The sequence below is a fragment of the Staurois parvus genome, unplaced genomic scaffold, assembly GCF_062004578.1.
Source record: "Staurois parvus isolate SC_StPar_1 unplaced genomic scaffold, SC_StPar_1.0 ptg000512l, whole genome shotgun sequence".
Lineage (NCBI taxonomy): Eukaryota > Metazoa > Chordata > Amphibia > Anura > Ranidae > Staurois > Staurois parvus.
Window position 1 is genome coordinate 788,514 of NW_028318308.1, and position 16,694 is coordinate 805,207.

Consider the following 16,694-nt stretch of genomic DNA (forward strand, 5'->3'; position numbering starts at 1 on the left):
GCGGTGGATGGAGGTGATGACAGTCGGGTACACTAGATACAATAGGGAAGGAGATGGTGGTAAATGGAGGTGATGGCAGTCGGATACACTAGATACAATAAGGAAGGAGATGACAGTGGATGGAGGTGATGACAGTCGGGTACACTAGATACAATAGGAAAGGAGATGGCCGTGGATGGAGGTGATGACAGTTGGGTACACTAGATACAATAGTGAAGGAGATGGCGGTGGATGGAGGTGATGACAGTCGGGTACACTAGATACAATAGGGAAGGAGATGGTGGTAAATGGAGGTGATGGCAGTCGGATACACTAGATACAATAAGGAAGGAGATGACAGTGGATGGAGGTGATGACAGTCGGGTACACTAGATACAATAGGAAGGAAGAGGTCAGTTGATGGAGGTGATGACAGTCGGGTACCGTAGATACAATAGGAAGGAAGAGGTCAGTTGATGGAGGTGATGACAGTCGGGTACACTAGATACAATAGGGAAGGAGATGGCGGTGGATGGAGGTGATGACAGTCGGGTACACTAGATACAATAGGGAAGGAGATGTCAGTGGATGGAGGTGATGACAGTTGGGTACACTAGATACAATAGGGAAGGAGATGGCGGTGGATGGAGGTGATGACAGTTGGGTACACTAGATACAACAGGGAGGGAGATGTCAGTTTATGGAGGTGATGACAGATGGGTACACTAGATACAATACGGAAGGAGATGGCGGTGGATGGAGGTGATGACAGTCGGGTACACTAGATACAATATGGAAGGAGATGGCGGTGGATGGAGGTGATGACAGTTGGGTACACTAGATACAATAGGGAAGGAGATGGTGGTGGATGGAGGTGATGACAGTCGGGTATACTAGATACAATAGGGAAGGAGATGGTGGTGGATGGAGGTGATGACAGTCGTGTACACTAGATACAATAGGGAAGGAGATGGCGGTGGATGGAGGTGATGACAGTCGGGTACACTAGATACAATAGGGAAGGAGATGGCGGTGGATGGAGGTGATGACAGTTGGGTACACTAGATACAATAGGGAAGGAGATGGCGGTGGATGGAGGTGATGACAGTCGGGTACACTAGATACAATAGGGAAGGAGATGGTGGTAAATGGAGGTGATGGCAGTCGGATACACTAGATACAATAAGGAAGGAGATGACAGTGGATGGAGGTGATGACAGTCGGGTACACTAGATACAATAGGAAGGAAGAGGTCAGTTGATGGAGGTGATGACAGTCGGGTACCGTAGATACAATAGGAAGGAAGAGGTCAGTTGATGGAGGTGATGACAGTCGGGTACACTAGATACAATAGGGAAGGAGATGGCGGTGGATGGAGGTGATGACAGTCGGGTACACTAGATACAATAGGGAAGGAGATGTCAGTGGATGGAGGTGATGACAGTTGGGTACACTAGATACAATAGGGAAGGAGATGGCGGTGGATGGAGGTGATGACAGTTGGGTACACTAGATACAATAGGGAAGGAGATGGCGGTGGATGGAGATGATGACAGTTGGGTACACTAGATACAATAGGGAAGGAGATGGCGGTGGATGGAGGTGATGACAGTCGGGTACACTAGATACAATATGGAAGGAGATGGCGGTGGATGGAGGTGATGACAGTCGGGTACACTAGATACAATAGGGAAGGAGATGGCGGTGGATGGAGGTGATGACAGTTGGGTACACTAGATACAATAGGGAAGGAGATGGCGGTGGATGGAGGTGATGACAGTCGGGTACACTAGATACAATAGGGAAGGAGATGGTGGTAAATGGAGGTGATGGCAGTCGGATACACTAGATACAATAAGGAAGGAGATGACAGTGGATGGAGGTGATGACAGTCGGGTACACTAGATACAATAGGAAAGGAGATGGCCGTGGATGGAGGTGATGACAGTTGGGTACACTAGATACAATAGTGAAGGAGATGGCGGTGGATGGAGGTGATGACAGTCGGGTACACTAGATACAATACTGAAGGAGATGGTGGTAAATGGAGGTGATGGCAGTCGGATACACTAGATACAATAAGGAAGGAGATGACAGTGGATGGAGGTGATGACAGTCGGGTACACTAGATACAATAGGAAGGAAGAGGTCAGTTGATGGAGGTGATGACAGTCGGGTACCGTAGATACAATAGGAAGGAAGAGGTCAGTTGATGGAGGTGATGACAGTCGGGTACACTAGATACAATAGGGAAGGAGATGGCGGTGGATGGAGGTGATGACAGTCGGGTACACTAGATACAATAGGGAAGGAGATGTCAGTGGATGGAGGTGATGACAGTTGGGTACACTAGATACAATAGGGAAGGAGATGGCGGTGGATGGAGGTGATGACAGTTGGGTACACTAGATACAACAGGGAGGGAGATGTCAGTTTATGGAGGTGATGACAGATGGGTACACTAGATACAATACGGAAGGAGATGGCGGTGGATGGAGGTGATGACAGTCGGGTACACTAGATACAATAGGGAAGGAGATGGCGGTGGATGGAGGTGATGACAGTCGGGTACACTAGATACAATATGGAAGGAGATGGCGGTGGATGGAGGTGATGACAGTTGGGTACACTAGATACAATAGGGAAGGAGATGGTGGTGGATGGAGGTGATGACAGTCGGGTATACTAGATACAATAGGGAAGGAGATGGTGGTGGATGGAGGTGATGACAGTCGGGTACACTAGATACAATAGGGAAGGAGATGGTGGTGGATGGAGGTGATGACAGTTGGGTACACTAGATACAATAGGGAAGGAGATGGCGGTGGATGGAGGTGATGACAGTTGGGTACACTAGATACAATAGGGAAGGAGATGTCAGTGGATGAAGGTGATGACAGTCGGATACACAAGATACAATAGGGAAGGAGATGGCAGTGGATGGAGATGATGGCAGTTGGGTACACTAGATACAATAAGGAAGGAGATGGCAGTGGATGGAGGTGAGGACAGTTGGGTACACTAGATACAATAGGGAAGGAGATGGCCTTGGATGGAGGTGATGACAGTTGGGTACACTAGATACAATAGGGAAGGAGTTGGAAATGGATGGAGGTGATGACAGTAGGGTACACTAGATACAATAGAGGAGGAGATGTCAGTGGATGGAGGTGATGACAGTTGGGTACACTAGATACAACAGAGAAGAAGGTGGCAGTGGATGGCGGTGATGACAGTTGGGTACACTAGTTACAATAGGGAAGGAATTGGAAATGGATGGAGGTGATGACAGTTGGGTACACTAGATACAACAGAGAAGAAGATGGAGGTGGATGGAGGTGATGACAGTTGGGTACACTAGATACAATAGGGAAGGAGATGTCAGTGGATGGAGGTGATGACAGTTGGGTACACTAGATACAATAGGAAGCATGTGGCAGTGGATGGAGGTAATGACAGTTGGGTACACTAGATACAATAGGGAAGGAGATGTCAGTGGATGGAGTTGAGGACAGTTGGGTACACTAGATACAATAGGGAAGGAGATGGCCTTGGATGGAGGTGATGACAGTTGGGTACACTAGATACAATAGGGAAGGAGATGGCAATGGGTGATAATAGCTGGATACACTAGATACAATAGAGGAGGAGATGTCAGTGGATGGAGGTGATGACAGTCGGGTACACTAGATACAGTAGGGAAGGAGTTGGAAATGGATGGAGGTGATGACAGTCGGGTACACTAGATACAATAGGGAAGGAGATGTCAGTGGATGGAGGTGATGACAGTCGGGTACACTAGATACAATAGGAAGGAGATGATGGTGGATGGAGGTGATGACAGTCGGGTACACTAGATACAACAGAGAAGAAGATGGCAGTGGATGGAGGTGATGACAGTTGGGTACACTAGATACAATAGGGAAGGAGATGGTGGTGGATGGAGGTGATGACAGTCGGGTACACTAGATACAATAGGAAGCAGGTGGCAGTGGATGGAGGTAATGACAGTTGGGTACACTGGATACAATAGGGAAGGAGATGGCGGTGGATGGAGGTAATGACAGTTGGGTACACTAGATACAATAGGGAAGGAGATGGTGGTGGATGGAGGTGATGACAGTCGGGTACACTAGATACAATAGGGAAGGAGATGGCGGTGGATGGAGGTGATGACAGTCGGGTACACTACATACAATAGGGAAGGAGATGGCGGTGGATGGAGGTGATGACAGTTGGGTACACTAGATACAATTGGGAAGGAGATGGCGGTGGATGGAGGTGATGACAGTTGGGTACACTAGATACAAAGGGAAGGAGATGGCGGTGGATGGAGGTGATGACAGTCGGGTACACTAGATACAAAGGGAAGGAGATGACCGTGGATGGAGGTGATGACAGTCGGGTACACTAGATACAATAGGGAAGGAGATGGCAATGGATGGAGGTGATGACAGTTGGGTACACTAGATACAATATGGAAGGAGATGGCGGTGGATGGAGGTGATGACAGTCGGGTACACTAGATACAATAAGGAAGGAGATGGCAGTGGATGGAGGTGATGACAGTCGGGTACACTAGATACAATAGGGAAGGAGATGGCGGTGGATGGAGGTGATGACAGTCGGTTACACTAGATACAGTAGGGAAGGAGATAGCGGTGGATGGAGGTGATGACAGTCGGGTACACTAGATACAATAGGGAGGGAGATGGCAGTGGATGGAGGTGATGACAGTTGGGTACACTAGATACAGTAGGGAAGGAGATAGCGGTGGATGGAGGTGATGACAGTCGGGTACACTAGATACAATAGGGAGGGAGATGGCGGTGGATGGAGGTGATGACAGTTGGGTACACTAGATACAGTAGGGAAGGAGATGGCAATGGATGGAGGTGATGACGTAGATAGGGAGAAGGGAAGGTTGTATAGGTTGAAAAGGGACTTTCAAATGTTCTACAAATGTTGGACATGATTAGCCTAGTGAAGGATAACACCTAGCAGGCAGATAGCATGATTTAACTATAAACAGTTAATAGGATTTCAAAGAATGGTTTGAAAACCACATTTTCTTATTTTTGTCTTGTCACAGATGAGATAGCAGTTTCATCCAGCCATGAAGACAAAAGACCATCAATTTAATTTTAGAAATGTAGCCAGAAGACTGGAGGTGCCAAGCTTACCATTATTCGTTTACCATCATTGGTCTCATCTCATTGCAAACCATCCCGGTGGTATGGAGCTGATCCTTTGTTAGGTGGGATACAATAACATAAAAATCGGCAACACCCTAAATTGGTCTAAAGCCAATCCTAGAGATCCAGCCTGCCTCTCCTAGAATGATAGCATGGACTGGACTCTATGCTCATTAGAATTTCCTTTATGAAATACCTCAAAGGCTACGTTCCCGAAGATGCTGGTCTGGAAGCTGGGGCCCAGGATCAGCAAAACAACTTCCTTTGATGGGTTCATAATGGATAAGTGGGTGATTAGGGGCTTGAAGTGCAAAGTAACCAATCCGACGACCCCATATGATGGGACAATCACCTCCATCTAGAACAGACACAAATATTAGAACATGAGCAACTGCAAACAACTGTTTGCCCTAAAAAAGAATGGTCTTTGTCCTGAGTCCACCTTTTACGATCTAGAAGTTAGTAATATTTTGCAATAGTTTTCAGGTACTCTTTGCTTACAATGTCCAAGCTCTGTACATGTATACAGTTTGAAGCTACAGATGATACCCAAACCCTGAGAAAATCCTGCGGAATTGCTTTGTCATGCAGGCCAGAGTACTGGGTGTCATTCTGGACTCCAACCTATCCTTCCAGCCCCAAGTCCAATCTTTAACAAACTCGTGCAGACTCCACCTCCGCAACATCGCCAAAATCCGCACGTTCCTAACCCCAGAAACCACTAAACAGCTCATCCACTCCCTCATCATATCACGACTCGACTACTGCAACTCCCTCCTCACTGGCCTGCCTCGCCGCTGGCTATCCCCTCTTCAGTCCATCCTGAACACGGCTGCCAGACTCATTCACCTTTCCAACCGCTCTGTCTCCGCCACCCCCCTCTGCCAATCCCTCCACTGGCTTCCGATTGCGCAACGGATCAAATTCAAAATCCTAACGCTGACGTACAAAGCTGTCCACCATACTGCCCCGAACTACATCACTGACCTAATATCCAAGTACCGCCCAGCACGCACACTCCGCTCCTCACAAGACCTCCTTCTCTCTAGTTCCCTGGTCTCCTCCTCCCATGCCCGCCTCCAGGACTTCTCCAGGGTGTCACCCATCCTCTGGAACTCCCTGCCCCAACCCATCAGATTATCACCTACTCTCCTCTCCTTTAGGCACACCCTGAAAACCCATCTCTTCAGGGAAGCCTACCCCACCCCCTGCTAACTTGCCTCCCTCCTCCACTCTTCCTACCACTCCATCCCCCACAGCTATCTCCTCCTGTGCCACCACCCCCTCCCTCCTAGATTGTAAGCTCGAAAGAGCAGGGCCCTTGATCCCCTCATGTTTTGCATTGTATTGGTATTGTTCTGTCACATGTTCTGTCCCCCTTTGTAATGTACAGCGCTGAGCGAACTATTGGCGCTTTATAAATACTGTATAATAATAATAATAATAACTTTGATTAATATTAAAGTGGTTAGGTTTAGCTCAGCTTTGAGTTTTCACAAGCCCAGGCCTGAGGAAGCCCAGGATGGACGAAACATGTTGGGAAGCATCACCTGTGCACCGCAGGAAACAGTCAAGCATGTTGTGATTGCTAAGTCTGTTTGAACTGTATCAAATGTAATTTTATGGATATAAATAAATTGTAAATTTAAAAAACATTTGGATTATTTTTACGCACTTCCAAAATCCCATTACCTATGTTTCTCTATATAATTTTGATAGGGATGTCGTGCAATATGTTGGTGGTAATTTTTTCAATTTTCTGGACAGTCCTAGACACTGCATGGATATACTTGTTGGTGGGGGGCTCCTTGTGCAGTGTAGATGGTATGGACATTACAAAGAAAAAAAAACACATACATTTATACCAGGCCCTTTAGGTTTGGGTACCAGTGACATCATACATTTATGTCCATATATGATCAGTGATGTCACCTGAGAAATCCCACCTCTTTGTATATATCAGCCGTCATCAGCTGGTCATTTGGTGGGAGAGAAGAGACCTGTCCAGACATGTTGGCAGGTGACGTTTATTTTCCCTGTTTTGGCGGGTGGCAGTGTCTGGGTGCCCCTGCATTGCTAAAGGGAGCTTCTAGATTCTGATAAGCCCTCCACCTACAGACCCCCAGAACCACCAGGCCAGGGTTGTGGAGAAGAGGCCCTTGTCCTCATCAACCTGAGTACAATGGAACCCCCTCATGTTGAGGGCATGTGGCCTGTTATGGTTAAGGGGGAGGGTAGAACGCTGATTCCCCTTTTCCACAACCGTCAGGGTCTGGCATGGATTTTTGTGAGGGACCTCAAGATTTATTTCTCCTTGATTTTTGAGCAGGGTTCCCTATAAATAATAGACTGGTATAGAATATGGGGAAAACGCATGCTGGTTTCTTGTGTGTGGGTGATCCTTTTTAAAATTTATACCCATTGTGAAGCGCCTGGCAGAAATTATGGGGAACCCCTGTGCCTTTTTTTTAACTATCCGGGCCCAACTGCTCACATGGCTGGGGATTCCTAGCTCCTGTATGTACTATAAGTGAATGAGGCCGTGTGACATCACTGCTTGTTAAGGACGTGGTGGTGACAGCAAATCTGCAGTAATTCCATCATTCTACACAAAGTTCGACTCCAACCAAAAGGGGTTCATTTTCGGGCATTTGTTCAAACACCTGAACAGCCAAAGTTCAGTCCAAACTTGTGTTCGGACTGAACCTTAACCTCATCCCTAGTGGTGAGTGACTGTCTTGGTGGGAAAGTAACACAGGAACCTTCCAATGCTGTCCTGCCGTGGAAGAGAACAGTGGTAAAGACTGAGATACCACTAGAACCTCAGATGTGAGGGAGCCGAATTCTAAGTCTAAGGGGTCTATTGATTAAAAATTTGCTGTGTGAATAACTCAGGCCTATACAGGGGCGGACTGAGAACTCACGGGGCCCCCGGGCAATAGGGGCTCATGGGGCCCCGTGTCCTCGCCCACACTCAAACCACACCCAAAAAAGCCTATGAAAGGTACTAGGGGCATCTCATGGGGCCCCTACTGACCCTGGGCTCTCGGGCAGTGCCCGAGTGCCCGAATGGTCAGTCCGCCCCTGGGCCTATGCCCTCATGTTTGGACTAGCTGGCTTATTTCTTATGATTGCCAGCTCCATCTAGTGGCCATAATGCAGTATTTTCCTGATTGAGGCATTTCAGGAAAATACCACAATATAGCCACTAGATGGAGCTGGAAGTCATAATAAACATATTAGGGAAAATTCAGGACAGCTGAGCAAATTCTTGAGACATTCACATGGCAATTTTTGTAAAAAAGTAGACTCAACCAGCATATGTAGCACTGAGAGCGAGGTACTCAAAAGGCTAGAAGGACACACAGAAGACCAGAGAAGATGTAGAAACCTTAGGGCAGGGGTCTCAAAACTTTGGCCCTCCAGCTGTTGAAGTACTACAAGTCCCATCATGCCTCTGGGAGTCTTGCCTGTGGTTGTCAGAGTCTTGCAAGGCCTCATGGGACTTACAGTTCCTCAACACCTGGAGGGCCATAGTTTGGAGACCCCTGCTTTAGGATATCCCGTTTTCCCCCCTTCTTGTACCCCTATGCACATGTCCAATAAAATCTACAATAAACCCAAATGAAGTGACCAGCAGCCATCACTCCAAAGACCATAATCGCTGCCTGGGACGAAGGTTCCAGGCAACAAATTCATTGACTTAGAACATTGGCAATGTATCTATTGGACAGCCGGAGATCAATATTCATTCCCAACGATGAAATCTCGTTACCAATAACATTAGTAATATATAATAAGTCGTATAAAAACCACCAACCAGACGAGAGCAGGTACATGCGCGGTGTTCCAGCACCTCCATGACATCCTGACCCGCATTGTCTTTGACCTTCAGATTGTAGATCGGCCCGCAGCACTCCACGGTCTGAGTGGCCTGATATATCCGTTGGCCCATCTGATCCAGAACATCAAAGCTCCGCCCCCAGCCTTGTGACACCGTGACTACAAGAAAAAGAAAAGGACGTTGTGGGAAAATACTAAGCTTTGTGGCGAGATTGGTCACTGTCTGTGTACCTCGGACACAGCCGATGACAGATCTGTGTACCAGCCACGTTGCCAGTACCATGTGACCTGCTGTGGTCACATGACAGTTGTATACAATGGACGGCTTCCTTTCATGCCATCCATTGTATCAGTGTTAACAATGAAAACCAGCGCAAACCCACATATTCAATTGCATTACTCAACTTGAAAAATCATTTTTTTGCTAATAAAGATATATATAATAAATTATATATAAATAAATTAATATAAAAATAAAAACATTAAATTAAATTCATAAGTCCAGTGACAAAAAAAATCAAGTGATAAAAAATCGAAAAAGTCCCAAAAAAATATATATATATATTTAACAGTCCCGTGACAAAAATAAATCAATTTATAATTATCATTGGATTCTTCCGTGTTACTGATCCCTTCACCATCCACCAGTGCAGAAATCAACATTAACCGCACTCACCAGATATTAGTAAGTCACACGCCTTTCAGGAATATTAAGGGCTCCTGGACCCCCTTTACTTTTGTGAGACCTCCAAATGCTGTTTCCTCTTATATTTGGGTACCTCTTCTGCTTACTCCTCTCACCGAATCCCCCAAAGAAAATCAGGAAAAAGAAAAGACCATAGCGTGATACCGTAGTAATCTCTCCTCCAAATAATCTCTCCAGACCACTCACATTCTTTTGCGGGATATAGCCCGCCTTTTATTCAAAACAACAATGATTTTCTTCCAAAATGATCCACTTTTCAGGTACACCGACTTCTTATAAGAGACCCCACAGTTTAGTGTGCAGCAGGATGGCAGACCTCAGCTACAGACTCATCTACTAGGCTAAGATGGCCCCTTGGAACGCACCGCTCGGCGTGCGCTCCACTCACCGGAAATGACGTCAGACGACGGACCAGGCAACCGGAAGTGCGTCAACGCGTTTCACCCCACCCACAGGGCGTTATCAAGACTTGTAATAAAAGGCGGGCTATATCCCGCAAAAGAATGTGAGTGGTCTGGAGAGATTATTTGGAGGAGAGATTACTACGGTATCACGCTATGGTCTTTTCTTTTTCCTGATTTTCTTTGGGGGATTCGGTGAGAGGAGTAAGCAGAAGAGGTACCCAAATATAAGAGGAAACAGCATTTGGAGGTCTCACAAAAGTAAAGGGGGTCCAGGAGCCCTTAATATTCCTGAAAGGCGTGTGACTTACTAATATCTGGTGGGTGCGGCTAATGTTGATTTCTGCACTGGTGGATGGTGAAGGGATCAGTAACACGGAAGAATCCAATGAAAATTATAAATTGATTTATTTTTGTCACGGGACTGTTAAATATATATATTTTTTTGGGGACTTTTTCGATTTTTTATCACTTGATTTTTTTTTGTCACTGGACTTATGAATTTAATTTAATGTTTTTATTTTTATATTAATTTATTTATATATAATTTATTATATATATCTTTATTAGCAAAAAAATGATTTTTCAAGTTGAGTAATGCAATTGAATATGTGGGTTTGCGCTGGTTTTCATTGTTAAAAGTTTTTTGGTCTTTGTACCTGTGCACAGCAGCATCTCACGGGGATTTGTGTGTTAAATAGGAGAGTCCTGGGCGCTGAGGTTTTGTTTTCTTTACATTGTATCAGTGTGTCTAGTTGTGAATGGTCACAGCGATCACATGCACAAACTGGGCCTATCACAGCCCAGCTGTGTCATGTGATTAGCCGTGTCCAGTCATAGCTGATCGCAACAAAAAAAACCTGAAAAAATCGATTTCATTCAGTTAAATGCTTGCTTAGAGCAAAGGAATTATTTGATATAAGCAATCATATTGTGTACAAAAAAAAAAAATTCTGATCACTTCCCCAGAGTAGAACAATGTTACTCTGGTAGCATTATATTACTTTGGGCATAGTGTAATATATAAAAACAATTGTAAACAAAAATGTAATTAAAAAAGAAAATGAAATAACTTTGTTTTTTTTTAAATTATCAAATTTTTTTATTTTCATACTGTCACCAGTCAGTGTCCCTGATCACCGCCATGCCAGTTATATGCTGACGCTGTACTGCTCTGGTGACAGGATGTGTAAAAAAAAAAAAAAGTAAAAATATTTTTTTTCATTACTCCATTTTCCAAAAAAATGACAAAAAAACTTGCCATGCCTCTTATGTAATATACGTCAGACTGTCTACTTTGAAAAAAGGGGTCATTTGGGAGATATCTGTCCTGTCCTGACATTTGGGGGATATCTGTACCGTCCTGACATTTGGGGGATATCTGTCCTGTCCTGACATTTGGGGGATATCTGTCCTGTCCTGACATTTGGGGGATATCTGTACTGTCCTGACATTTGGGGGATATCTGTACCGTTCTGACATTTGGGGGATATCTGTACTGTCCTGACATTTGGGGGATATCTGTACCGTTCTGACATTTGGGGGAATTTGTACTGTCCTGACATTTGGGGGGAATTTGTACTGTCCTGACATTTGGGGGGAATTTGTACTGTCCTGACATTTGGGGGATATCTGTACTGTCCTTACATTTGGGGGGATATCTGTACTGTCCTGACATTTGGGGGGAATTTGTACTGTCCTGACATTTGGGGGGATTTGTACCGTCCTGATATTTGGGGGGATTTGTACCATCCTGACATTTGGGGGGGATTTGTACTGTCCTGACATTTGGGGGGAATTTGTACTGTCCTGACATTTGGGGGATATCTGTCCTGTTCTGACATTTGGGGGATATCTGTACTGTCCTGACATTTGGGGGATATCTGTACCGTCCTGACATTTGGGGGATATCTGTACCGTCCTGACATTTGGGGGATATCTGTACTGTTCTGACATTTGGGGAATATCTGTACCGTCCTGACATTTGGGGGATATCTGTACTGTTCTGACATTTGGGGGGTATCTGTACCGTCCTGACATTTGGGGGATATCTGTACCGTCCTGACATTTGGGGGATATCTGTCCTGTCCTGACATTTGGGGGATCTCTGTACCGTCCTGACATTTGGGGAATATCTGTACCGTCCTGACATTTGGGGGATATCTGTACTGTCCTGACATTTGGGGGATATCTGTACTGTCCTGGCATTTGGGGAATATCTGTACCGTCCTGACATTTGGGGGATATCTGTACCGTTCTGACATTTGGGGGGTATCTGTACTGTCCTGACATTTGGGGGATATCTGTGCTGTCCTGACATTTGGGGGATATCTGTGCTGTCCTGACATTTGGGGGGTATCTGTACTGTCCTGACATTTGGGGGATATCTGTACTGTCCTGACATTTGGGGGATATCTGTCCTGTCCTGACATTTGGGGGATATCTGTACCGTCCTGACATTTGGGGGATATCTGTACCGTCCTGACATTTGGGGGGATATCTGTACCGTCCTGACATTTGGGGGATATCTGTACCGTCCTGACATTTGGGGGATATCTGTACCGTCCTGACATTTGGGGGGATATCTGTACCGTCCTGACATTTGGGAGATATCTGTACCGTCCTGACATTTGGGGGGATATCTGTACCGTCCTGACATTTGGGGGATATCTGTCCTGACATTTGGGGGGATATCTGTCCTGTCCTGACATTTGGGGGATATCTGTACTGTCCTGACATTTGGGGGATATCTGTACTGTCTTGACATTTGGGGGGATATCTGTCCCGTCCTGACATTTGGGGGGATATCTGTCCCGTCCTGACATTTGGGGGATATCTGTACTGTCCTGACATTTGGGGGATATCGGTGCCCGCATTCACTATATCCGGTCTCCCCGGACCCCGCATTCACTATATCCGCTCTCCCCGGACCCTGCGTTCCCTATATCCGCTCTCCCCGGACCCCGCGTTCACTATATCCGCTCTCCCCGGACCCCGCGTTCACTATATCCGCTCTCCCCGGACCCCGCGTTCACTATATCCGCTCTCCCCGGACCCCGCGTTCACTATATCCGCTCTCCCCGGACCCCGCGTTCACTATATCCGCTCTCCCCGGACCCCGCGTTCACTATATCCGCTCTCCCCGGACCCCGCGTTCACTATATCCGCTCTCCCCGTACCCCGCGTTCACTATATCCGCTCTCCCCGTACCCCGCGTTCACTATATCCGCTCTCCCCGGACCCCGCGTTCACTATATCCGCTCTCCCCGGACCCCGCGTTCACTATATCCGCTCTCCCCAGGCCCCGCGTTCACTATATCCGCTCTCCCCAGACCCCGCATTCACTATATCCGCTCTCCTCGGACCCCGCGTTCACTATATCCGCTCTCCCCGGACCCCGCGTTCACTATATCCGCTCTCCCCAGACCCCGCATTCACTATATCAGCTCTCCCCGGACCCCGCATTCACTATTTCCACTCTCCCCGGACCCCGCATTCACTATATCCGCTCTCCCCGGACCCCGCATTCACTATATCCCCTCTCCCCGGACCCCGCGTTCATTATATCCGCTCTCCCCGGACCCCGCGTTCACTATATCCGCTCTCCCCGGACCCCGCGTTCACTATATCCGCTCTCCCCGGACCCTGCATTCACTATATACGCTCTCCCCGGACCCCACATTCACTATATCCGCTCTCCCCAGACCCTGTGTTCACTATATCCGCTCTCCCTGGACCCCGCATTCACTATATCCGCTCTCCCCGGACCCCGCATTCACTATATCCGCTCTCCCCGGACCCCGCATTCACTGTACCCGCTCTCCCAGGACTCCGCATTCACTATATCCTCTCTCCCCGGACCCCGCATTCACTGTATCCGCTCTCCCAGGACTCCGCATTCACTATATCCGCTCTCCCCGGACCCCGCATTCACTATATCCTCTCTCCCCGGACCCTGTGTTCACTATATCCGCTCTCCCCGGACCCCGCATTCACTATATCCGCTCTCCCCGGACCCCGCATTCACTATATCCGCTCTCCCCGGACCCCGCATTCACTATATCTGGTCCCCCACAGTACACAGAACATGGAAATGCAATTTTTTTAGTAAATATAAACTGCTAAATCCCTTTTCTCATCAGCAGTATATAGCAGTCTTGTGACTTTTATCAGTGTCCGGCTGAGCACTGGTTAAAGTTTGTAGTAGGAGTTTGCTTTCTGCTCTAGGAGGATGCAGAACCCCTGGCCTCTTTCTGGACAGTGCTGATCACACACACTCCCCCAAGAAATAAAAAAAAACAACCTCTCTAGCAATACACACCAAACTGAGCATGTGCAGAGTGACTCCATATGATATGTCTTATCAGAAGATAACAGGGGGGCACTGGAAAAAGGGGAGGATCAGACAGGATCAAACAGCCTTGTTACACAATGCGGAGGATTAACCCCTGAGGTCCCACAGTGAGTATGACAAGCATGCTTTCCTGCATCTACAGACGGATTGTATGTTGGGGGTTCAGGAACACTTTAATAGGTGTTTTATTTTTTGCACTATAAATGAAAAAAGAGCAAAAATTTTGAAAAAAAAAGTTTTCTTTGTTTCTGCTATAAAATGAAGCAAACAGGTAATTTTTCTCCTTCACTAATGTGCGTTGATCAGGCACTGGTGGGCACTGACAGGGAGCACTGATAGGGAGCACTGATAGGGAGCACTGACAGGGAGCACTGACAGGGAGCACTGATAGGGAGCACTGATAGGGAGCACTGGAGGGCACTGACAGGGAGCACTGATAGGGAGCACTGATAGGGAGCAATGATAGGGAGCAATGATAGGGGGCACTGGAGGGCACTGATAGGCAGCACTGATAGGCAGCACTGATGAGGGCATTGATGAGGTGGCACTTATAGGCAGCACTGAGAGGGAGCACTGCTTGGCATTGATAGGGGGCATTGGTGGGGAGCACTAATAAGGGGCACTGATAGTGGGCACTGGTGGGGAGCACTGACAGGGGGCACTGATAAGGGGCACTGATAGGGGGCACTGGTGGGGAGCACTGATAAGGGGCACTGATAGGATGCACTGACGGGGCAATCGTGGGGAGCACTAGTGGGGAGCACTGATGGGCACTGATAGGCAGCACTGATAGGCAGCACTGCTGGGCACTGATAGGCAGCACTGAGAGGGAGCACTGCTTGGCATTGATAGGGAGCACTAATAGGGAGAACTGGTGGGCACTGATAGGCAGCACTGATAAGGGGCATTGGTGGGGAGCACTGATAAGGGGCACTGATAGTGGGTACTGGTGGGCAGCACTTATGGGCACTAATAGGCAGCACTGATAGGAAGCACTGATAGGCAGCACTGATGAGGCGGCACTAGGGCATTGATGAGGAGGCACTGATATGCGGCACTGAAGGGCACTAATAGGTAGTACTGAAGGGCACTGACTTGCGGCACTGATGGGCAGCACTGTTGGGCACTGATGGGCAGCACTGTTGGGCAGCACTGCTGGGCACTGATGGGCAGCACTGTTGGGCACTGATGGGCAGCACTGATAATCAGTGCCCTGAACTGCGCACCTTGGTGCGGCACAAGTTTATAAAAGGTCCAGGGACTGCTCTGTCTCCCAGCCGGTACGGCGGCCCATTACAATGAATATACTGCCCTATTATTATTATTATTCAGGATTTATATACCGCCAACAGTTTGCGCTGCGCTGTACCCACAAAATGCGCAGGAATCGCACACAGAACTGAATCGAACCTCAGGGCTCTTTTCTGCTGCAGCTAGGGGTTCAGTAAAACTCCACTAACTAATATACATTTTTACCGCCCCTCAACCACTGCCCCTATGGCTGAAAAGGCACCAGTCAGGGGTGTACACGTGCCAAAGCAACCTCTCACAGTCCCTGTACAGAAGAGATCAGACTGGGAAAGGGAGAAGAAGCACACAGAGCCAATTAATGAGCATGCTGACAGGAGGAGGGAGGATAGTGACAGACAGATGACCTCATCAGTCTGGTGCTTCTCATTTCATTATCGAATCGTAGGCTGGAGGGGGGGGGGGCTGTAAGGGTTACTGGACTGCAACAGTCTTCCCTTCTACCGGGGTGTGTGGCAGAGCTGTGTAAATTATAGGACTGGATGGACGGAATTACAAATCCATCAGCAGATGGCCCGTCGCTCGGCTCTCTGCACATCATCGTCGGCAGAATCAACCTTTGTGTTTGCTTTACAGAGGCCGAGGATCGGCGCACACACCAATACAAACACTGGGTGGGTGGGGGGGGGGGGGCAAAGGAGTTCAGGTGAGACCGGCGGGGCCGGAATAATAGGAATGTCATTGGCTTCCACACCGCAAGCGACACCGCAGATGGAAGGACTCCGGGTCACTGGCTGGGCGTGGCCGGGGTGGTTCTAATAGGATTTTGTATAAACAAATATTCAGTTTTCAAAAAGGGAGGAAAATAAAAAAAAAAAAATCACCCAATCGATGAGGACAAAGAGCGATTGTGGGTGGAGTTTGAGAAAATCTATAGACAGAAGAAACAATGTAAGAGGAATAAAGGA

General features: G+C 47.6%; 1 protein-coding gene across 1 annotated transcript in view; it reads right to left on the reverse strand.

Moving 5' to 3' along the window:
• The window catches only part of LOC149451880 (phospholipid scramblase 2-like), a 42,610-nt gene that overhangs the window by 6,583 nt on the left and 19,333 nt on the right, over positions 1 to 16,694 (reverse strand). The window contains exons 4-5 of the mRNA XM_089690056.1: positions 8,995 to 9,176; positions 5,371 to 5,532 (exon numbers count right to left, since the gene is read on the reverse strand). Of these exons, the coding sequence (XP_089546182.1) occupies positions 5,371 to 5,532; positions 8,995 to 9,176 (344 nt within the window). The remainder of the gene's footprint in view (positions 1 to 5,370; positions 5,533 to 8,994; positions 9,177 to 16,694) is intronic.